At 48.2% G+C, this 24,544-nt stretch overlaps 1 protein-coding gene across 7 annotated transcripts in view; it reads left to right on the top strand.

The window, feature by feature from the left end:
• Positions 1-24,139, top strand: part of LOC126521301 (uncharacterized) — a 275,216-nt gene extending 251,077 nt beyond the window's left edge. For 5 of the 7 annotated variants that reach the window (XM_072288647.1, XM_072288646.1, XM_072288644.1 and 2 more), the window contains 2 exons: positions 19,937-20,136; positions 22,787-24,139. In XM_072288647.1, the coding sequence (XP_072144748.1) occupies positions 19,947-20,136; positions 22,787-22,863 (267 nt within the window). In that variant the 5' untranslated portion in view covers positions 19,937-19,946 and the 3' untranslated portion in view covers positions 22,864-24,139. Of the gene's footprint in view, positions 1-19,630; positions 19,658-19,936; positions 20,137-22,786 lie in introns of those variants that run through there. The other 2 variants (XM_072288649.1, XR_011895096.1) reach the window with 2 other exon arrangements.
• Positions 24,140-24,544: the final 405 nt, after the last annotated feature.

The raw sequence follows: 24,544 nt of genomic DNA, 5'->3' as shown, positions 1-24,544 counted from the left end.
ATGAGGACAATTCTGCTGCTGTCGGCGAGGAACTTATGCGCGATTCAAATGAATGGGCGAGGAGGCTAATCGGATTGCGTCGTCGTCTGTCGATACTGATGCGGAGGAAGAAAAAAAACTACCAGGGCCATGACGTCACACAGCCAACGATCGGAAGTGAACCTACTTTGACGCCATTCTCTCCTGTTTTCTTTCTCCATTCGGTGCCGCTCAGTGCCTCGCACGTGGTGGAGATGCAGCCGGCAGACTTCTAGGCACGTTGCATGTGAAAGACTTCGTCGACAGTAAAACTTGAAGGCTCGCGCTTATTTCATGTGGATAAATGTGGCCCTCCGTTCTATGTGTTCTTTTTTTAAAGATTATTTTCCTCTCAAGGGTACACATATCTTCCTGGCGCAACACTGTACTGTGTCCCCGTCGTAGCTGATAGTGCCCGAATCGATGCGCGTGGAGGACGAGGAAAGTACTCTCACCGTTGTTCTTATGCAGCGTGGCTTCGGGAACATTAAACGAGGAAGGCACCGAGAAACCGAAAACAGGCTATGCCTCTTGCGATGCCGCTACGGACACTATAGTTCCGAAGTGACAAATATGGCGAATATATCGCACGGGCTCATATCAAAATCGGTCGACGCATGTTCTGATTACTACTGGCAGGAGCAAAGTGATAACCTATGTAGTCGTTCGACATAAACTTCTTTCCTGTCAGTTCAGCGGTCCGTGTCATGTGATGGTTGTTGCAGCCCTTAGAGACGCAAGGATGACTTGGTATATGGCTAATGTTCTACGCCCTTTATATACAGGGTGTTCCAACTATTACACATCGCGTTCTTATAATATACGGGCCATTCTACGCGAAGAAAGCTAAGTACATATTGTTCGCAGTCGAGTAGAGTAGCGAGTGAGATAACTTTATTTGGATACGGTGATTGGAAGGCCCGGGCCTTGGGCCGCCTAGATGGGCACTGGGAGCTGTTGCTCCCCCGTACGGCCTCCATGGCTCTCTGGACGGCCCAAAGTTGGCGTTGGAGTTCTGAGCTGAGCTGCGCGGCCGACCACCGCGCCCGTAGATTTGCCTGGTAGACTGCCGCTTTATCTCGATATATTTTACATCCCCACAACATGTGTAGCCAGAAATTTCGTTCGAGGGGGGGGGGGGGGGGGGGGGGGGCACGTTGCAGCTTGGCCTCCTCTGTATAGAATTTGTCGAGGGATCAAATACATTATTAATAACTGCATTGTCATTGCCAAAGATGCTGCAAACGAATTCTTGAACGCTGCGCACTCTCAAGACAAGTAAAATATGTATTTCTTCGTAAAAGAATATACTCGTATGTCCCAAAAACTGTGCCCGAAATAACTGGTATCAATGCTTCGATGTTTTTGCCTATTTAATAAGTAAAGAAAATATCACGCGAACTTTATAACTATATCAGTTATACCAGCAAAGCAGTTTATGCCGCTGATATGAAAAATGTAAAGGCCGTGAAATGAGCAAATTGAGGACAAATATTTTAAAGAAACTTTGTTAACTTCTCTGTCTTTCTCTCATTTGCATTTCTCTCTCTCTGTCATTCAAGAACCTTGTTTACATTTTTGTACATATGCAACGATCAGGGAAAGATCTAAATGACGCTATCCTTTGTTACAATGTACTGCGCCGGAGCAGCTGTCACCGGTCGTGTATTGTGAGTAATTGCACCGAAATTATAGTCGCAACAGAGAGCACATATAAAAAGCAGGAGTTTTGCAAAATCTACGAGGGCGAGTCAAATGAAAGTGAGCCAATGCGAATATATAACAAACGGGGTACTTTATTCAAAAGTAGTCTCAATCAGCATTTATACATTTGTCGCACTGACTAACGAGTCGTGTGATTCCCGTCTGATAAAACTCTTTGGATTGCTGTTTCAAAACGTCTGTAACTGACTTTTTCACCTTATCGTCCGACACGTATCTAATTCCCTTGACCTGGTTTTTTTTTTTTTTTTTCAAATGCTCCAAATTGTGGAAGTTGCAAGGCGACAGGTCTGAGCTGTATGGCGGATGTTGCAGCGTTTCCCACTTGAACCTTGCCAGTTTTGTACCAAGCACATCACCCACGTGGCATTGTCGTGGAGCAAAATGGCCCCATTCCTCAATTTTCCACATCGTTTGTTCTTGATTGCGACACGCAGCCGATCCGTCGTTTCACAATATCGGAAGCGATTCATAGTCTCTCCATGTTTAGCAGATTTGATCAATAATGGTCCCTGACGACCAAAAAAAGAAAAGTCAGCAACACCTCTCCGGCAGAAACGACGTCCTTTGCTTTCCTTGCGGTGGCGAATTCAAATGTTTCCACCGTAAGCTTTGTCGTCGTGTTTCAGGCTCGTAATAGCGGCACCATTATTCGTCCCCGGTCACAATCACAGACAAAAAGTCGTCGCCCTCATTGTGATACCGGATTAGATGAGTCAAGGCAGCGCCGAATCTCTCCGTCTTCTGGTGGTGGTTTAAAATATTAGGCATCCATTTCGCACACAAGAGCCGATAACGGAGATGTTTATGAATTATGGCGTGACCCGAACCGCGACTGATGTTCACACGCCCTGCCTATTCATCGATGCTTATCCTCCGTTCTTGTCTAATCAGCCTTTGCAATTGTGTTGAGGGTGCAAGCACGGTGGCTTTTGCCCGGTCTTGGATCGTCTTTGCAACTTTCACGTCTTCCTTTGAACCATTTCCTCCAACGATTCACAGTGTCCAATGAAATGCATTGTTCAACGTACACGGCAGTCATACGGCAACTAATTTCTTTTTGAGAAACATCTTCAGCTGTCAAAAACCTTAAAGACACCACGCTGTTCAATTTTTGGAGTGTCTATTATGTCATGCAACCTTGTTCAACCCGCTGTATGAGAGCATTAAAGAACCTTTATCCTCACACCTGCGTGTCACTTTTGTAAATGAGAGATGCCTCTGTGCTACGCCCGTACTTCGCACATAATGAACCGAACCATTATTATGCGGTGTGGGTCGGCTCACTTTCATTTTACTCGCCCTCGTAATTAGAAATGAAAAAGATAGAATGGAATATACAAATGCGAAGATACAGCTTGATAAAGGGCAAGAAAGTGTCGCTGGAAACAAAGTTCACTGCACGTATACACAAAACTTCGCAACAAGATATCTAAATACACGTATAAGTCTCTAATAAATCTACTAATTTAAGAAAAAGTCACTGTATATACTGCGTCAAACAAAGCAAATAAATATGTCGCGCAACCATAGGTTCACAGATCAAAGCCCGCCTATCCCTCCACTCCCCCTGATGTATCGCGCGCGACAGGAGGCGGCGCGCTTTCTACTCGCTTTTCTCCCTTGCGCACACAAGACTGAGCCACCATCGTCATCTCACCCATGCCCCCCCCCCCCCCCCCCCTCCTTACGCTTTCACTCGCACATACAGCACGGGGTGCGCGGTCCCGATGTTATCGCCCTTGAATTTTATACGGAACATGAGGGTGACAGCGATGGCAAGAATGCGCCTGGAGTGTCCATACAGCTTCTATCGCAATAATATAATAAGAGTATCCGGCAACTGGACTTAAGGAGGATGACCTCATTCGACTAATGCATGCCTTCATTCTGTACCACTTTACATACGTGCCAGCCATGCATCGATGGAAACGGGCAGAGCAGGATAAATTGAATGCACAGCTTAGGAAGATTACTAAGCGGGTTCTCGGGTTACCCGTCTACACTTGTACAGAGCGCTTAATGCAGCTTGGCATTCACAATACTCTGGAAGAGATTGCAGAGGCCCAAGAGGGCGCACAGCTAACTCGCCTCACTACAACGAAGGCACGGAGGTCCATCTTGCAGGAACTCGGGTATCACCCCGATAGAGTATAGCGTAGGAGTTCTCTGACGTTCCTCCGTCGATTCGTGAGAACATTACGGTCGCGCCCCTACCTAGGAACATGCACCCCGATCATAATCGCGGTAGAAGGAGGGCAAGGGCGGCCAACCTCCTTAGGCAAATACACTGTGATCAGTGACAGGTCAGCTTTGTGGATGGCGCTTCTTGTAAGGGACGTCGGGCGTTCACCCTCGTCACTGTCGATGGTCGGCAAGGAACCACCAATGCTGCCTCGGTTCGGACGCGGGACTCCGAAATCGCTGAACAAATGGCTATTGCACTAGCCCTGCTGGATAGCTCACGGAATGTCGTCCATAGTGATTCAAGGTCTACAATCAGAGCATTTGAAAAAGGCACTGTTTCCAAACAGGCCCTCAGACTTCTTCGGGGCAAGGCAATCACGCACCACTTCATTTATTGGTTTCCCGCACATCAGGGTCAGATAGCGGGTGCTCCTCCCAGCCTCAGCGAGTCGGCTCACGGTGCTGCGCGCGAACTTGCCCACCACGCTACCCTCGACCAATCGGAAGCCGACTCCACAGAGAACAGGGACACGCCCTCCACCTTCAACGAGATTACTAAACACTACTATCTCAGCCGTAGAACCTACTTCGTTCCTCATCCGCGGCTCAATGGAGCTCAAGCATTAACACTCCGTCTACTACAAACGAATACGTATCCCAATCCGCTGCTCTTACATAAAATCTATTCGGATACTTACACCAATGGTACTTGCCGCGATTGGGGAGTAATAGCCACGTTATAACATATGCTCTAGCGTTGTGCCCGGTCACGCTCTATCATCGATAACATCTCGGCCAGATGGGAGGCGGTTCTCCGCAGCCCTGTTCTAGCTGACCAACTCTGGGCTGTCAAGCAGGCCCACGATGCGGCCGAGAGGCTCGGCCTCCCGGTTCCCACATGGGAGCGGCCCGCTTCGTGAAGACTCGTGATCTGCAGGACTTTATTCAATAAAGTTTTACCATACCATACCATACCATCCGGCAACTGAAGCGTCCCGTTGGCCCATTACTTTCCGCAGAAGAAGTAACGAAAGCGAACTTTCACCATGCGCGAATTTGCTGCGTCGCAACAATGGGTCTTTTCTTTTTCTTCTTTTTCTTTTTCTTTTCGTTTCCTTTTTTTTTTTTTGCGCGGGTGCACGGAATTGAACAAAGCGCAAAGGAAAGCATGTTGGCGACAACGGAATGCCTACTTTGGGCACCTAATGTGTCTACCGAAGGAATACCCAAAAAAACGTGAGACCCGGCCTTGGTGCACAGAGAACCATACGCATGCTGCTCGGTATCCTACACCGGCGAGGCAAAATTTTCCGCAGAAGTTGCGCTCAAGCGAACGCGTTGCAATCCGTCGAGTCCCCGCAATGATGGCGGCGAGCGACAATGCATTGTTTCTTTTTCTCGTCTGCTAGCCGGAAAGCGTCCAAAGCTCTGCCAGACGAAAATCCACTCGGCCAGAGATTATAAAAACGTTTTATTTAAAAGAAAAGGACAGGGGAGTTAGGAGAAGGGTGGTCGGATTCTTATTCCGGAATTCCGTTGGCTAAGGCCGCCGCCCTAGCTCTTTCCACGAGGGCTCGTTGGTCCTTGAGGGTTGAGCTGGACAGGGCTGCCTCCCACCCTTCCCATGTTGGCTGTTTTATAGTTTCTAAGGCACTATTAGCCTGGCAGGCCCATACCATATGGTACAAATCTGCTTTCTGCCCGCAGAATTTACACTCGGCCGAAAAGGATTGTGGCTCAATAGAATGTAGCTTGACTGGGTTATTAAATGACATCGTTTGTAATCTTCGTAGATTACATTCTTCTGATTTGTCTAATCCCTTAGTTGGGCCCGGGTATTTTCGTCGCGATAAGCGCAAGTGTTGTAATACGTCTGCATAAGTTATTAATGGCACTGGGAAGTCCGGGTCTTCGGGGAGGGAGTAGGAGGGACCCCGGGGGCGAAAAGCTCGGGCGGCAGCGTGTGCACGCTCATTTCCCTCTACACCCTCGTGACCTGGCACCCAAATCAGCTCTTTGCGCGAAGCAAAGACCCCAGATTGTTTGAGGATCCTGCAAGCTAGCGGTGCAATTCGGCCCCGCGTGTAATTTCTATATGCAGTTTACGAGTCTGTAATAATGTATTCGTAACTAGGATGCGAAGCCGCCATGGCGATCGCCACCTCTTCCAATTCTGCAATTTACCCGTGACGAACAGAAAGTCCATTGACCGTCTGCCCTTGATGCACCACCGATATTGTGGAGACTCCTCCCACCGGACCTACAGCATCCACGAAGAAGGCTCCCTCTAATTTAGAATAGATCTGGTCCATCTTCTTGGATCTTGCCCTCCTCCTTGCTTGATGATATTCTGGGTGCATGTTTTTTAGGAAGGGGCAGTGTCGCGAATTTGCCCCTCCACTCTTTCGGAATGTCTTGTCTTGTTGCCGTATAGTAAGGACAGCTGATATTTAGGTCCTCTAGTAAAACGAACGTGCATTGAAGTGCGCCGCACTGTGGTCGAGGCCACAGGAGAAAAACGCATGCGCTCTGACTGGCTGCAGCAGCCCGCGGGTAGCGAGAACAAAAAAAAATGAAGAGGCTGAATGTATCCTCGCGTATAAAAGTCGAAGTATGAAAATAAATAAGAACGTAGTTACCTTTGCTGGTTTTAGTGTCTCGACATGAATGCTATGTCGCAGGTGAAAAAGAATGTTGATATTCTTTTCTGTGACATGACGGCACAAATGAACCACCACAACGCTTCGGCTCGTCGGACTACGCTGCGTGCTTTGTCAGATTGTCTGACAGTGTGTTAATTTGGCCTGTCTCGTTGTATGGTCCGATGTACGACTTTAGAAAAATTCAGTGCACATTTGGCGTCAAATGGTTATGAGAACTTATGACAACATTAAACGCGCAAAGTTGCGTAATTGAAAATCTAAAGCACGACTTTGGAAATGTCAGTGCACCTTTCGCATCAAACGTTTATGAGAACTTTACGCCCATAAAGTTTCAGAATTGAAATCAATGTGCTCCGTAGATTCCGCGGCCCCCGCGAGATGGCGCGATGAGCCCGCTCGCCATCAAAACGCTTTGCGCTCGGATGGGGCTCCTTGCGTTATGCGATTCCCAGTGCATGGGCGTTGCCGAAAAATCCAGCCCGATTTCGCTATGTTCGCGCTGAAATGTCTTTTCGAGCATTTAAAAGGACATTCTAGACAAAATGCAGCATGATTTCCGGCGCCGGGGCTTATTTTGGTCGGCGGCACATGACAGCACGAAAAAATTTCGCGGAGGCTGAAGCCCCATAAGCAACCCCCCCCACCCCCCCCCCTCCGGCTACGCCCCTGCTCTATAGCCGACTTGCATAGTTTGCATATGTCGCTCTCGTATATCTTGGGGTAGAAAGTCTTTCATTGCAATATTATATTATTTATTTAATTTTAATTGCAATTTAATTTAATTACTCGCAATTGGCTATTTTTTTTTGTACTGCTCTGAATGGCAGGCTGTCGATGAAGAATTTGTAGAAAATTGAAAGAAACTTATAGGCATGTTCTCAGCCAGGTACTTCCTGCCCGCTTATTTTTTCCTGGTTGATTAAAAAAAAAGTCTGCGAGAAATGAAAAATATCGCCTGGCTAACCGACCGCCCGCATAAAAAATGCAGCGCCCCCAAACACGCCTCCGTAGCAGTTGATCGCAGAGCTTTATTTGGCGCGCCCCGCCCACGACAGCGCGACACAATGGCGCTGACAATAACCGGCGACGGATGCGTCGCGGAAAGAGTGCGCTCCTGTGGAGCGGCTTTGAGGGCGCTGCTTTTTTGATGCAGGCGGACGGTTAACGAGGTGATAGCTTTCATTTTTCGCGGGCTTTTTTTATCAACTGGACAAAATGGACGGGCAGAAAGCACCTGGCTGAAAAGATGCCCGCCTTAAGTTTATTTCAATATTGTACAAATTCTTCATTGACAGGCTGCCATTCAGAGCAGTAATTAAAAATAATCTAATTGCGATTTATCAATGAATTGAATGACATCAACGAGGTATTAGTGGCGGCGCCTCTACTCGACTGTAACCCGCCGTGGTTGCTCGGTGGCTATGGTGTTGGGCTGCTGAGCACAAGGTCGCGGGATCGAATCCCGGCCACGGCGGCCGCATTTCGATGGGGGCGAAATGCGAAAACACCCGTGTACTTAGATTTAGGTGCACGTTGAAGAAGCCCGGGTGGTGGAAATTTCCGGAGTCCTCCACTACGGCGTGCCTCATAATCAGAAAGTGGTTTTGGCACGTTAAACCCCATAATTTTTTTTTACTCGACTAAAGATATGCACTTGGTTATCTTCGCGTGTAGAATGGCCCGGCCGTCTTTCTTTAAAACGTGATGCATGATGGCTGGGACACCCTGTATAACGGACCCTTGTGTCTATGTATAGCTACGAGTCATCGAGGAACACCCCTCGGATCATAGTATTTTTTCCTTTCGTATTTATTTATTTATTTCTGACGACGCTGGGACGGCGACTCACGAAGACACACACGTGCAGTAGCATTATTCACAGTGCTCACGTGTTCTGAACACAAAACTTCCACTGTTGGTCTCTGCGTTAAAAAGTCTTACAACGCATGCTTTCTACTATATCAAAGCGTGATCAGAACTGATAGGGAGCAACAACGCTTTCCTGCCTGACTTGTTTGAGATCGAGCGCATATCGTAGCAAGAAAGGCCAAACCTCAACGACGGCACCCGTCCGTTCCTTCGTTTCAGCCCTTCGTAGTAATTCGTCGGCGGGTTTTCACCATTGCGTTCTGCGATTGAAGGCCACCATTGGCACATTGGCCTGCGCGGTCGTTTACGTCACATTCCCGAGCGCGTCTAAAAGAAGCGCTTCGTCTTAAAATTAAAATAAAGGTATCCAAACTTCACAGCGTGGTAATGGCCACTCGTTTTCGCCTGGGTGTGCGAATCGTACAAACAGGTTGAAGGCAAAATAACCTCTGTTTGCTGTAGTCGAGTGTCGCAGTCATCGCCACGTGCTGCACCGTGCCTTAATCCTTCGGCAGCGGCGACAAGAGGGAACAAACAACCACGCTGGCGTAAGCTGTCGCAGCGTTCTCTTAACCATTACGCTTCCGGACATCCTCGTATCGAGTAACGTCGAGATCGAGCATGCGCGACGGACGTGTATTTACGTATGCAAACCGGTATATCGCCTGGAGCTCCTGCAGTCGTCTACGTTGTTCTACTTTTCACTAACGCCCACCTCCTTCCCATCTTCCAGTAAGAAAGGCGCATGCATGCCATTCCGTGATCTTAATTGCCGAGAAATCCACGCTTGTGTGAAAAGGGCACATGCAGTGGCACGACTAGTAACAGCGCAGTGAGGCAATTTGGTATTTTTCGCATTGCAGAGGCACGCCTCTGCCTGACAATGTTCCGCACGCTTTCCCTGTGCTTAAAACATTCCTCTCAGCCCCGAACGAGACCGACGAAGGCCTCACGCACGCCATTTGCGTAGCTATACACCGAGAGCGGACTGGAGCGTCTGGTCGTCGACTATATGCCCTCCGGCGCCGGTCGCTGTGCTTTCCTTTGTTTCCCGGTTGTGTTCGATATTAGAACACGCAGCACTGTGGCCGCACACTAGTCCTTCTCACGTTTTCAGGTGCTAAAGTTTGTGTACCACCATAATACTCAGAGATTTATGCATATGTTTCAGATTTCTGCCATGGCCATACGTTTATATAAAACGCAGAAATGTTTTCCGTTTTTCAGTAAGCAGCCGTCGAACCGATTTCAATGAAAATGAATTGCAAACCGCCGTGGTTGCTCAGTGGCTATGGTGTTGAGCTGCTGAGCACGAGGTCGCGGGATCGAATCCCGGCCATGGCGGCCGCATTTCGATTATTATTATTATTATTTGTTTTGAACACACATACACATATACACAGGTATCAGGAAAGGGAAAGCGAGGAGCAGGCTGGCAACTGCCACCGGAAGGGGCACAACGCCTGCCTACTCTTCTGAAGGGAGGTGACAGCAACACAGAAATAGAAGACAGGAAGGAGGGGAGGAAAAAGGAAAGAGGAAAGGAGAGCAACAGGACAAATATAAAGACCAAAGTAGAACACTGCAACAGGACAAATCTAAAGACTAAAGTAGAACTCTGCAGCCGGAATTAAAGTGACGCCGCGTCGAACAGCCTCCACAATTATCAACCACATCCATGGCTAGTTCGCTATGCGGCTAATTGTGTTCTCCACGATGAGACGCCAAGTAAAGCTGCACGTAATCACCGTTTCACCGGTAGTCGGTTCACAATATACACTATACGGTGTTTGAACCCGCCACCTCCCATCTTCGAAGGAAGAAGCGTTAGGGTACAGTACTGATCACACACAGTAGGGCCGGTCACTGAAGGTCACGCTACTACAGAATGTTGAATGTTCATGCTACAAACGTGAACCTAAGTTAGTTAGTTCTATAAAGGTTAGTAGGGTGCGATGGGCCTGATCATGTTTAGATGCACAGCCACTGGGGTATAAACATTCCTCGAGTGTCGCACACCGCAGGCTAAGGAGATGATAGTTTCTCACTAGCGACATGCGCTGCGCACTGAAAGCGGGACACTCAAATATAAGGTGCTGAAGTGTCGTAGCAGCCACAAGACGTACACAATGGACTTTCCGCACGCCCTTATCTGTATAAACGTTCGTGCACGTTCACGCAACCAACCCTTAGCTTGAGCAGTTGTGCTCTAGCGCGACGAGGCAAGCCTCGACCACGAACACGGGGCGGGAACGTTCCACATTTCGATGGGGGCGAAATGCGAAAGCACCCGTGTGCTTAGATTTAGATGCACGTTAAAGAACCCCGGGTGGTAGAAATTTCCGGAGTCCTCCACTACGGCGTGCCTCATAATCAGAAAGTGGTTTTGGCACGTAAAACCCCATAATTTAATTTTTTTAATTAATTGCATTCAATACGAAAAGTACACTTTGGTGACTGTTGGTAACGAACGCTTCATTTAGGCCCCTAAAATTGTTTACATAAATTGTCGAGAATCAGTAAATTTGACTGAATGCAAGTAATAGCTTTACGGAGTGGATGCCAAGGGAAAACAATCGTATTTGAGAGTGTCGAATAGGCGTGATAAGGTTAGTTGAGGGAAGGGAAAATTAATAGATGAAAGGCAGAGAGAGTAACCAGTATAACTGACCGGTTGTGTTTACTATGTAGTCGTGGGAAGGAAACGGCAGAAAAGATTAGGAGCAAGGAAGAGAAATATCATCTGTACGTAGAAACACGAGGAATGAGCCTGACAATGGTTACAGTCACTCGTCCAGTCTCGGTGGGTTCTTCAAACACTTTAGTGCCGTTAATGTAACTCTGGTTGACGTCGGCTGGAACCAAGCTACAAGCATGTTACCGCCCGTAAGAAGCCGTTCGTCAAGTTTATCGAGCTTGGCTCGGAGCTCTGTCTTTTGTGCGCCGAAACGGGCACATCCGCAAAGAAAGTGCGAAATTCGTCTCTTTGCACGCTCAAACTTCGCATTCAGGGCTTCTGGCTGTTCCGATGAGGAAAGAGTAGGCGTTTTTGAACGATACTCGAAGGCACTAGACGACGCCTTAGAGTTGTAGGTCACGTCATTGTAAGCCGCGCGAAAGGAGGAGCTTTATGTGATGATTCAGGCAACGAAGGCCCTGGTTTTTAATGTCCGCTGAATTCCATTGGGCCAATGTATAAGTTTGTAGGGGGAAAACTTGCGGGTTTATAGGATGGAGTCGACGATGTGCAGAACCTGCAAGGGTACTCTCATACACTCACCTGGTTCGATGTATCCTAGATGGTAGACCTCTGACTAGAATCGTCATTAAAATGTCAGCGTGAAGGTTGGTGACATCATTCTTGCCGCCCTCCGTTCGCCGCACTGTCCAAGCTTTCAAAACTCGTGTCTCAGCTTTAACAGTGCTGCTAGCAGGAGCGCGGCCTTCCTGGTTAGAGACGTGAGTAAAAGCATGCCTACGAAACTTTGAACATCGCCGGGAGAGGCAGTATGCTAAGTTTCATATGCAATGGAACTGCAACGAGCCTAATAGGCTGATGATGATGGTGGTGGTATTCTATACGAAATTAACGCTTCCTCAGAAAGGAGGTAGTAGAGAAAAAAACATAATAAAGAACCGATTTCCCAACCGCGCAAATGGGCGCTTACTGTGAAACTGACGTCAAGGTGGCGTTCAGTCAAACGTCAGAAGGCCAGGGGGCGTTCATTTCTCGCCATTGTTTCTCGTCGTCCAGCCCATCTGGAACGGTAATGTGCGCCACAATTCGCGTAATCTAGCGAGTGAAACAGCTCGGGTAGCGGCTTTCGTGCCATAAGCCTAATGTCCCTGCTTTCGGCCCCGGCCTCGCGGTGATTTAGGAGCCCGTGAGCTGTCATTCGTCGGCGCCTACTATTGCAGTGCAGAGTAGGATGCCCCTGACTACACCGAGTAAAACAAAATAAAAGCACTACTGGAGTGCTTTTTTTAAATCGCCGAAAAATTGCCGCGCGACTAGCCGCTCGAGGCACTTTGCGAGTATGAGCGAGCTCCTTTCATACTTAAAAATAACACTTTTGTGTAGCACGTATCGAGCAACAGAAAGCTGTACCGGGAGCTTTTCATGTCGCTCTGCAATTTTCTCATTGACACCTTTCATATAATTATAATATTTGAGAAGTTGATTAATTCATTGTGACTAATTATGTGATTAGGCCGAATGCAAAAAAAAAAATTAATCTGAGTGTATCCAAGCGACGGCAAGCAACATTACGTAGGTTCTGTGCAGCTACGTGGCATTTGCATATTCTTAAAGTTTGGCAAGTTACGTGGGACACTCGGTATATGCGGCACCCTTTCCTTTGTGGTGCTTCTCTTTTCTTCTTTTTTACTGCGATGCCATGGAAGATGGAGGCTTTAGAGTGACGCCGGCTTGAACGCTCAGCGAGCGTTCCTGCCCTTCCAAAGCCGCAGAATCGCGGGTGGGCGGGTATACAAGGGACTTGCCGTGCAGAGCGCGAGACATCAAGCTGCGTCAGTGAGTTAGAAATTAAGTGCTGGATAATAGACATATTTTACTGCATGCATAGTGCTCGCGTCTTTCTTCTCATTTTTTTTAAAATCTGTGCCAGGAGCCGTCCAACATTTCAACTTTCATAACGTCTCTAAATGACGCAGTGGGAACTTAGAAGGTTTAGGTGACGTATAGTTGGCTTGCGTTGACGTAATCATGGCCGCCATTCTAGGGTGCTAGCACGTCGAGTCACTGTGTAAACAAGGAACGTGGCAGCACGACAGTACGACAGACGCATATTGCACCGAGCGATAAATTGATAACAATGGTAATCCAGTGAAAAACAGTCATAGTCAGAATGCAAAATGATGCACGCGTAATGATATGGTGCGCTGACGTCATCGTGGCCGTCATGCTTGGGTACTAGAACGGTGAGAAACTGCGTCAGTGATTTCGTATATACTTCTAGCTATATGCTTACAATGCACACAGCTTCATGCCCCAGCTAGCCTTCGTTTGCACTGGGCACTTCGACTATAGCGCACTGTGTTAAATGGTTACACAGCCAGTGCTTAATTAGACTGTTGCAATTTATTTATTTATTTATTTATTTATTTATTTATTTATTTATTTATTTATTTGGTTTGGCTTGGTTTAGCGTAACAAATAATAGCAAAACCTTCGCGAGATGCGCTAGTGCGGGAACCTAAAACTAATTTTGAAGCGTACGATATTTGGCTGGTTTGTTCATGATTTGAGCAAGAACGGCGCTGTGTGTATGTATGTACTTTGTATATTGTGTACCCCTCTGCAAGAAAAACAAAAAAGACAGAACAGGAGCATGCGTAGAAGTAACGTGGAAAGGAATCAATCCGATAGGAAAAATACCTCCTTCGGGAGGAGTGAAATAGGAGGGAATGCATGCACCGCTACTTTCTCGCGTGTCGAAGCTTTCTGACAGTAGTGCGCGCCCACCAAAGTATTTTGACGCATTATGGCGCAATCTTTAAAAAGTGGCTCACAGTGACATTCAACGCCATGCAGTGACAGGTGGCTATCTCTAGCTTGCTTACTGACTTTATTTGTTCGCGCGTGCAGTCATTCACACAATGCCCCGTTTGCCCGACATATATAGAAACGCCAGCAGGAAAGCGGTATCTGGTAGACATTACAATGGCACTTAGAAAACCGTTGTCCAGTTATTGCGTGCGTGCGTGCGTGCGTGCGTGCGTGCGTGCGTGCGTGCGTGCATGCGTGCGTGCGTGTGCGTGTGTGTGTGTGTGTGTGTGTGCGTGTGTGTGTGTGTGTGTCTGTGTGCGTGTCTGTGTGTTTTAGCAACTGTTTTTTGGTCTTGGTCTCAGTCTCCCGATTGAATTTTTGGCATATGCTTGCAAGCCTATTTGGTGCTGTGAACGACAGCCGAGCGCATTTCCGGCTAACAACCTTCCTTAAATTGTTCAATGTCTTGTTCACGTACGGAATTACCGCAACATATTGCTGCAAGCGGCTACCCGGCTGAGTGTCCCCGAATTCTTGCTTTTGAAGTCAGCTGTGAGGCACTCAACCATATATACTCGTCAAAAGCTTTAAGACGTGCGTATACTGCACGTTTCAGCCTTTCTACTTGAGATGTGAAGCTTGTTCTCACTTCGGCATCACAAGACCCGCTAAGGGCCAGTTTTATGCACGCATCTGCCGCTCAACTTTCTTTGATTGAACAAAGGTGTACCGAAGAAAGCGCTTGCGAGACCGAGGTTGACTACCGCTAGCATATGTGATTATCTGAGGAAACGTATACTCCAAGTCTAAGAACAGCACCTTATTGTCTGACGAAAGTTCAGTGGTCAACGCTACGGCATTTCTGCACATATGTTAACTCGCACCCAACCCTCGGTTCTCGGCTTCGATTTCGCGCGATTTCCTGCTTAGTGAACCACTGGTATATAGCCACTGAGTCGCCGCGGCGGTAATTAAGCTTTTGAATGCTTTGCCATTTAAACGTGACTCGTCACGTGTGTAGGTGGGCGCGATTAAAGTTAAAGCCATAAAGAACCTCGATAAAGCTGCGCATGCGCCGACGGTAGGATGCCCCGGTACCACGCCACTGCAGCGCTGGTACCCCATGTCTGACGGCGCTTCGGGCGCCTTGTGCATCGCGTTACGATAAAACCCCTTCTGCTTATCGTCAATAAAAGCCGAGTGAAAGCGAATGTCAGTCACAATTTATCGCGGAAGTGCCTAAAAGCTCCCTTTTGTGAAAGAGACGTAAACTGCGGTCTACACGCGCAAATGGCACGCGTCGTTTCGCGTCTCGGCCCGCTCCACGTCGCTGCCTCGAGTTCAGCTCTGCGCCGCATGCAGTGCGCGCGGTCCTGCCGCCGCGTGTTGGTCATCACTCGCGGACAGCTCCGCTACTTGCGCGCGCGCGCAGAACAATGGGGGCTATATAGAGCCATCGTCGCGGCACGCTTCGCATTGTTTCCACGCCAAATGTGCCGCCTGCGGGGCAACGTGTGGCGGGCGGCCTCGATGAACTCGCCACGCGCCCAGCACGCGATCTGCCAAGGGCTCGACGCAGATGCTACGCAGCCGAATGGGCTGCACGGTTGTGCGGGTGAGCTATGGGGCGCGCACGTGGCGAGAGCGAAACCGTGTTCGCGCCCGTGCGTGAAACGGCGTAGAGCACGGTGACGGCATTTAACTTTGCTGCTCACCCCGCGCTGTATGCTGTGTCAAAGCATCGTATTCTCTATATTATGTTTCTCAAAGCTTGGGGTTGAAACGCAGGCGAGTGCGCTAATTCAGATGTTCGGTGTTATTAGTGCGACCGCCTCGAGCGAAAGAGCTTTGAGCGGCCAGTCGCGCGGCAATCTTGCGTGTATTCGCGGGCTTCTTTCACACTCGGATTAAACACTTTTATGTATCACGTACTGAGCAACAGAAAGCTATATCGGCAGTTTTTGATGTTGCTCTACAAGTTTCTCATTGACACTTTTCATCTAATTATCTAATTACCTTGGTTCTGTTTATCTACGTGACATTTGCATATTTTAAAATCTTGGTGCATGATAGTTGGGACATCCTCTATATTTAACACGGTGTGGTCAGCTTTCTGTTAACTGTCGATAAATATTTCTACAAAAAATAATTGAGTGAAATCTGGCACTGCAACCTTTCAGAATGAAAGAGTAGTGCATGGATTTGTCTAATTTCCGTGTTTGGGGCATCACAAGTCCTTTCGCCCTTACTTATTGAGGTTTACCTTTCTAATATTCCAAGCAATCATGTAGTTATCAATGCAAAACGTACAGGGTGTTTTATTTAAGCTGCACCATAACATTATATTTGAGTAAAATTTAATTAATAGTAACCATTGATAATTCGTTTTCTAAGTCTTTTTTTTTTTTTTTGCGATAAAGACTTGCCCTTAAGGCATAATTCTTGGTGCGTATATGTGTATTATATGTGTGCTGTGAGGCCTGTGTTGTGTATGAATTGAAGCAGTGTTTTGTGGAATCTGTTGTCTTGTATCCAGCTGTCATAGCTGGTTGTCACACTGTAGCGGAGGCCGGCTTGTAGTAGGAGACGCGAGCGTTCCGATTTTAAACCAGTGCATGTCCATATTAGGTGGTATGCATCTGCTTCCATCACAGGAACGGAGCAGTATGGACATGTAGCACCCAGTGGTAAATGCGACCAGTTCCACCTTGAGATAACAGCCGGTGTAAGGGCCACCCTGGCCCGAAGCCTCCTAAGCACAACTTCCTCCGCCCTAGTAAGGTGAAAGGGGGAGGAAGCAGACACACGGTGGGATAAGAGCGCGTGTGTCCTGCCGGAGAAAATTTTTACGGGCTCGGAGCGAGTTAAGGGGTTGCGGTGGGAGGGGAATAGGCGGAAGATCAGGATTAGGAGGGCAGTGTGCCTGCTGGTCAGCAGCAATGTTGTGAGGGTTCGCTGAATGGCCTTGAATCCAGTGTACCTTGACGCAAGTAGCTGTTTTACTATTCATAGTGTTTATTGTGTTACATAAAACAGGGGGCGTCAAACAGGGGTTGGGAAGAAAGAAAAAAGAGAGGGCAAGAACAAGAAAAGAAAGTAACAGGAAAGACGTTCCAATTAGAGGCGTTCACACAGGCCGGTGGATCTCAAGAAGCACAGTAGCTCTTGCACGGCCTTCTGGTGCTATGTTGAGTCCTGTCTATGTAACATTGACCGAGGCCGGTCGCCCAACTGGTTGAGCACAACGGAAAACGGTTGCCTCTGCACACTGCATGTACTGCAGGTACTTGCACAGAACATGACGGATTGTGTACTCTTTGCCGCAATGGCCACAAGCTGCGGTGTCGGCCATCCCTATGCGGAACGCGTGGACATCGGTCAATGCGGCGCCCAATCATAGCCTACACAAAATGGTCGCGTTTCTTCGGGGGAAGTCGAAGCTTAAGGTTGGATCCAGGGTGTGTAATCACCCGCCGTGGTTGCTCAGTGGCTATGGTGTTGGGCTGCTGAGCACGAGGTCGCGGGATCGAATCCCGGCCATGGCGGCCGCATTTCGATGGGGGCGAAATGCGAAAACACCCGTGTAATTAGATTTAGGTACACGTTAAAGACCCCCAGGTGGTCGAAATTTGCGGAGTCCTCCACTACGGCGTGCCTCATAATCAGAAAGTGGTTTTGGCACGTAAAACCCCATAATTTTTTTTTAGGGTGTGTAATCGGGCATTCATGAAATGTAGCTCAAAGACAGAAATCCGTCAGCTATTCAAGGCGAGCAATCTGTCGAATCGATACGCTGCTTGTGTTGAACTGAAAATAGAGGCCGTCGTATACGCGGAGAGGCCGGTCGTAAGTCAATAGGGCTGCAAGAAGATTGCGCAACGCTATAGCGCACCCTGACCAGTCCCACGGTGACGACAGTAATCTCAGGCAGGCTTTCCGTGCCGGTCTGTCAAGAAAATGGAGTGCGTCAACCTCATGAAGTGGAACTTCGCTCGCCTTGTGCAAATGCCGTGCAGTGATGCATGCCGCTCGCTCGGGGGTCAATGCGGTAGGACGCTCGACGGTCAGGCGTGACGCAAGGCGCGTGACAGCGGTGCGTGAAGCCGATGGAATGGCGACGAGCGGAGTATTCCCAAGGAGGGTGGTTCGCTCTCGTTAAAACTCGAAGCACGTTCTGCATCATGGAATCGATAAAGTGATAAAAGTTTAGAGGGGCGTGAAAGAGGGGAGAGAGTAGCGTCCGCGTGGACCGCAGTTAGAAGCATTGACACACGTCACTGCCTAAGCTTGTAGCGCGTATCTTGAGAGCGGACGTGCGTTTGAAGCTTCTATTTGCTCTTCGTGCCTATTTTAATTCTTCCTTCAGCGTCACATGACATTTAATTTGACCGCGGTCGTAACGAAGGCCATCGGAAAAGTGCAACAATCATTGTGCACGGCGTTGGTCGAGGGGCGCCCAGAGATCTTGGAGCCTCCTCGGCACCCACGTTCGCGCTCAGACTCCAGCCGTGCCCGGTATATATATCGTAACCTCAGCCTTGACGCATTGTCGGCACCTGTGCCGTAGAGCACCTTTCTTTGCCTCGTGTTTTGCGCCATTGACAATACTGATGCCTGCAGCGGTAGCTTAGTTGCTATGACGTTGCGCTGCTGAGCTCGACGTTGCGGGTTCGAACGCGGCCGCAGCGACCGCATTGCGATGGAGGGAAACATGCAAAAGATGCTCGTGTACTGAGATTTAGACGCACGTTAAAGAACCCCAGTTAGTCAACTTTAATCAGGACTATGGCGTGCCCCGTAATGCGTATCGTGGTTTTGGCACAAAGAAATATTGAAGAAAAAACAGATTTTATTAGTATCTTCTTACACCCCTGGTGCTCGCGTTATTTCTGCGTAGTCGGAGCGTCCGCATTGTCTGCTTGATTGCGCGTTCTATCGAGGACTGCACTTCATTTTTCCGTTCAAATACGTGTGAAACGCAGATATTATGCTCCTTTTGGGCAGCCACTGAATTGATGTGAATTAAGTGCTGATGGAATATGGCCGCGCACTTCGAAACAAGGACGTGACGCAGAATGAACAAACATGAGCGCTGCGTTTCTTCACTCTGTATCACGTCCTTATTTCGAAGTGCGCTGCCATATTCCATCATAATTGACCAACTATAGTCCACCACTACGCATGAACCAAAATCGTTTCCGTTTTAACAGAGAAGACGAAATCTCGTACACCGACTGTTGCTGGCAGAATTTTGATTTTGGGCTTGAAATATTGTGCAAAAGTTAAACAAAATTATTGAATTTCATAAGAGCTGGGACGTTAAGTTTACCACTCTTTGACTCCTCACAAAGAACAGGTGTCGATTTAGGGGGAACCGAGTAATTCTGCAAACGGTGTCTCTTAGACCGGCTAAGGCGGATAAGTCTGATATGCTATTTTACATTTTACATGTACTTGTTACTCTGACTACGTGAGTTTTGCTGAACTAGCATTAATTATTTATTCCTGTGCTTGATAGGATGTTTAACGTATCAATTTTGTCCACCTCAGACGGCCGTAATAGGCACAGCTCAAAGAATGACGATTGTGGAGTTATGAAGCGGCATAATCTTTCGGCGAACATTCGGTGAACCCGTGAAAAGATTGAAGAATTAGGGAGGAATCCGGCTCGAGACAATTCAGTTGTTTGGTATGTAGCGCTCGAGATGCGCCTTACATCATGTCGATTTAGGGAGAAGCGGGAAACGACGTGCCGGGGTGGGGGGTCGAACCGACAGCTGGCACATTGAGTTGTTGAGCAAAATAGCATTATTATCGTTATTTTTTAGTGTTATATATATATATATATAGGTATGTATTTCCGCAGTCGGCACAGCGTGCGTTGGAAGTGTATGCTAGCGCCTGTCCCGTGCGGCCTCTGTACTCGAACCGATGGAGCCCGGTGCTCGTTCTCTCTCACGCTGCGCAGTGAGCCGAGGATGGAGGTCGAGCAGCAGCCGGTCGGCGACCCTGCGGGCGCCGCGGGCGGCACGGCGCCGGCCTTCGACGCCTTCCTGCAGACGGGTCGCACGGGGCGTCGTAACGCCCTCCCCGACATCCTCGAGGAGGGCGCCACTAACGTCAGCACCGCGTCTCTGCCTTGCTCCTTCCAGAAGCTCTCGTGCAGCGGTAAGACGCCACGCGCGCATGCGCCCGCGCTGTGTGTGTGGCAAAGCGCTGCGAATGCGCTAAGGAGGATGCAGAGCCTGCGCGCACGCGAGACATTCATTAAATTACTTTGACATTCGAATGCGTTGTTACTTCATATATTACGTGTTTTCTCTTGCTTTTCTCTTCACTTGTTCTCTTTTTCGGTCGCCTAGACATCGCCACTGGGTCTGCGTGGTTAATGGCACGTCGTGGCAAGTATGTACGAAGACCATTATGACACGTACGCAGGTTCACTGAATGATATTTTTAACACTCTAATCGACGACGGTAGGTCTACATGGGCTTGTATAAATAATGCCTTCTAGTTTCTTGTAGCACAGGCAGAATGAGAAGGACACGGAAAGGCAAATTAGACAAACACACGGCGCTAACTCTCAACAACAGATTTATTTCCTGTTCTCGCAGGTGCACTTACACTCATCAAAATGTCTTAAGACACGCGTACACTATTCGGCAAATATGAACAAAACTGGGAAAACCACACTTGCGGCCACACTAATTGTTTATAAGGGTGTCAGTTCAACGCAAACAGAGACAACCGAGCTCTTTTTTTTTTTTTTTAATATATCAAGAAATACTGACGCATGCACTTGAATTTTGGTGCCATAACGCCGGCGGCTCAATTTTTTGACCCATGAGCCGTGTAAGGCTTTCTCCTTGACAAAAGTGCGGTATACATCGTTCCCTGCGCGCTACTACGCTGCTGTAATGAACTCACCCGGTCTGCATCCTTGTACAGTTCCCGCATGCGCGTTTGTAAGCGAGAGAGGCAGACAAATAGGATGGGAAAGACCGCGAGGTTAATTGCAAGAAAAAGGTCTGGTTTGCTAGCTTACACTGCGGGGGGGCCCGGGGTGGGGGGGGGGGGCGTAGGGATGCGGAACGACGAAAGTAAAGGGGCAGAAAGCACAGGTACGAAACAAAATGCAGGTTTTCTTTTTTTTTAAGGGTCACTTGAACGCAGGAAGCTCAGGAGCTCATTGATCATCATCTTTCGTTCCGACAGCGCCGCAGGATCATTTCCTCCCAAAGCGGGCGGTTGTCGGGACAAGCCACGAACATTTCTGTAGGCGCAGGCAGCTACTTTATCGTCTTTGTCGAAAAAATTGCTATATTAAGACCTGCTCCAGTCTATACGCATACACAGCAAAGAATGTATCTTCGACAGCATGTAGTGTCGAAGTTGGTAATGACACAGGCGGGCGCTGTTGATCAAGGCCCGTTGGCGGAGAGACAGCAGTCTTGATAAAAACGCTGGCATAGCCGCTAATGAAACGTTGCTCAGTGGTATAGTTTAAAATAAAATGTCAGAGACGTATAAGCGGCTTTTATTTCTAAGGCTTTTTAGAGGAGAATTACTCGCAAGAACTCGTTGGTGTAAAAATTTGACGCCGTGGGGGAGGAACGCTATCAAGGCACGTTCGTCGTCATACACATCAACGTGTCTTGTACGTCAAGTTAGATAGCCATCGTTGCTAGAACGAATGCTTGAACACAACCGTAATGGTGAAGAGCTCCTGCTAGTGACGTACGGAAGGGGTGAAGTCAAACGGAACCAGCTAATGCTTTGGCTGTGAGAATCTTCACTATCCTTCCTTTCAGGTTATTTTAATCGCCGGGAAACTTTCGAAAAGCTGTGATCAAGTATTAACCACTGTTTTCGTCAAAATAGGTGCCACTGAAGCTAACTTTGACTGAATGGACCTGCAAGCTCATTCACGCACTGTCATACATTTTTCCGGAATGTAATTATTTTTTGAGCATCCCTTTTGAAACGTGGTGATGACTTTTGCCAGCGACGGCGCCAGCTGAAACTGCAACTGAATCTTCCGTTTGTCCACCTCTATCACGTGACAAAATGGCGGCAACGGTGACGTCGTCGCTTGACATCCCAGACGTGTTTTAGTGAAGTTTGTGGCTAACCTTTTCTAGTGAATCAGTGAACTACGGAAAGTTTTAGCTCGTGTTAAGTACTTGACGAGGCTTTCTTGTGTGTGTTTATCTGATACGCAATATAACATTCAAACTGACACATTGTCAGTAATTTGCTAATTGCAAAGGTGGTTAATTACTTTACTAGTTAGTGCATTAGCAAAAGCGAATAGTGTACTTGCGAGTACGATAAACAACTAGTGGAAACACACATCAAATTACGTTAGCTCAAAACTCCCAACTTTCTTTTTAATCACGTAAACTTCGTTTCCTCCCTTTCTTTTTTTTGGAGGGGGGGGGGGGGGGGGGGGAGAACAGCGTATAGGTATATCCCGTCGTTAACTTTATATTAAAACTTTCCTTCGATATTTCCGCGGTTTTTCTTGGTTGGCGGACGGCGATCTAACATCGTAGAGGGTGACAAAATTGAACATTAGCGAGTAAAGAGCGGGGATAAGTGCAAATATGGAGGAGAAGAGAGGGATCGAGGCGTGTAATTGGTTGACGCAGGCGATGATGTCATGCACATGTGAGTAGGCACGGGAGCAGAAGAGAGGTGAGAAGGTTCTCCACATGAGAAACGCAGCTAGGTAACTGGAAGACTATCGGTGACTTTCACAACCATTTTCGACGGTTTATTTCGGAGTACATTACTTATTTCTGTTTTGTCATGCAGACCCGTCACCGAACACCAACTCCGCAGAATCGTCAACGGACAAGCCTTCAACGTCGCAGGGGCCACCCAAGTCCTAGTGGGCCTGCCTCTCGAACACAGGAACTAAGGTGTCTGTGTTGGTGAAAATGTTGTTCCCCATGAACTGGCCCTCCGGCCAGGGCTGCTTCAAGAAGTCCCCAGCCACACCCACACGGCAGGGCGGCCCTCGGCGAAATTCTCATTCGCACGGATTGCTGGTAGTGTCGCTGTTACGCGCTTAACGTTTGCTCTGCACTCCACTTACGATATGCCCGTTTGATACAGCGCAGCTCGAGAGAAAGAAAAAAGCAACAGTATCTGGACAATGTGAACCACTAAGCGGCTATTTCGTGATGTCTCACCAGCGGCAGTGTACGCGTAAAGACCCGAATAACATTCCTGAAAATGGGACTCTACAAAACAGGCCTGGGTTCGGCATCTGGCAACTCTTCGGAGACTCGTGTTTGTGCGTCTAGTTCATACATTCTAAACTTGGAATTATAGATCAAAACGCAGAGATTATGCGCACCCCATATATGCACAGCAATATATGGCAGCGTGTTCGGCATACGTGCTGACGTGTTCGCTGTGCAACCTCTTTGTTAGGTGCAGCGTGCTCCGATCTGATCTTTTTCTCATTGCTAAACGCCTCGAGTGTGCTGCCTTTTTGTTACCAGCGTCTACGTGTAGCTCTCGCTAATTTGTGTAAGTTTCCACGCAATGCACCTTCCTTAAAGTTCCTCTTTTCCTCAACGCGCGCAGTCATGGCAAGGCAGCTTGGCACGTCGTACACTTGCCACGGAGTGAGCCCTTCCTTAATGCACTTTTATATTTATTTATTTACTCGTTGTTCGTAACTGAATGTCGTCAGTAAGCTTATACCAGCGCGAGCTCTTTGCTTCGGCTTTCGGGTCGGACGGCTCCGCCCCTGCGCCGCAGCGCGTGTGCATGCAGCTCCGATCGTGTCAACTGATCCCGATTTGCTAGCGCCTGCGGCAAGCCTTGTTCTTATTTTAGTATGCGTGCGTAAATACAAAAACATCCCGTTACGCGTGGTGTATGTGTACTTGTCTGAACTGTCTCGTGATGTTTTCGCGAAAGCGCGTGATCGCGAACCCAAATCGCGACGTTTTGTGGCATTAGTGATAAGTGACCGACTTTCCTTTAGTGGCGGACGTGTTGCGCGGGCGGGGGAAGCGCCAGAAAGACGAGGCGAAAAGAAAAGGAAAAACGCTTGCCTTGAGGTGCTCTTCGTCTACAGAGCTTGTTGAAGGTTCTGGTTGTGTTTTGTACACAGAGAAACGAGAGAAATAAACTTTGCAGTCTATACGTCGACTTGTGCTCATTGTCAGTCCATCCATCTATAGACATTCCACGTTAAAGGGACACCGAAGAGAAAAAATAAGCTTAGCTGCATCAGTAAATTACCCTTGCACAATAAGCCGCCCATACTTGAAGGTCTCACGCCAGCTCGCCGTGGCGGCGTCTTTTCCGGCCCGGTTAACTTATTTATTGGCAAATGTAAACTACATTGTGTTCTAAAAGAACCAAAGACTACATCTGTGAACCCGCCGTGGTTGCTCAGTGGCTATAGTGTTGGGCTGCTGAGGACGAGGTCGCGGGATCGAATCCCGGCCACGGCGGCCGCATTTCGATGGGGGCGAAAACACCCGTGTAGTTACATTTATGTGCACTTTAAAGAACCCCAGGTGGTCGGAATCAGTTCTTCACTACGGCGTG

Source organism: Dermacentor andersoni, chromosome 6 (genome assembly GCF_023375885.2).
Source record: "Dermacentor andersoni chromosome 6, qqDerAnde1_hic_scaffold, whole genome shotgun sequence".
NCBI classification, from domain to species: Eukaryota; Metazoa; Arthropoda; class Arachnida; order Ixodida; family Ixodidae; genus Dermacentor; species Dermacentor andersoni.
The sequence above is the reverse complement of the archived record's forward strand: the minus strand, read 5'-3'. Positions and strand labels throughout refer to the sequence as shown.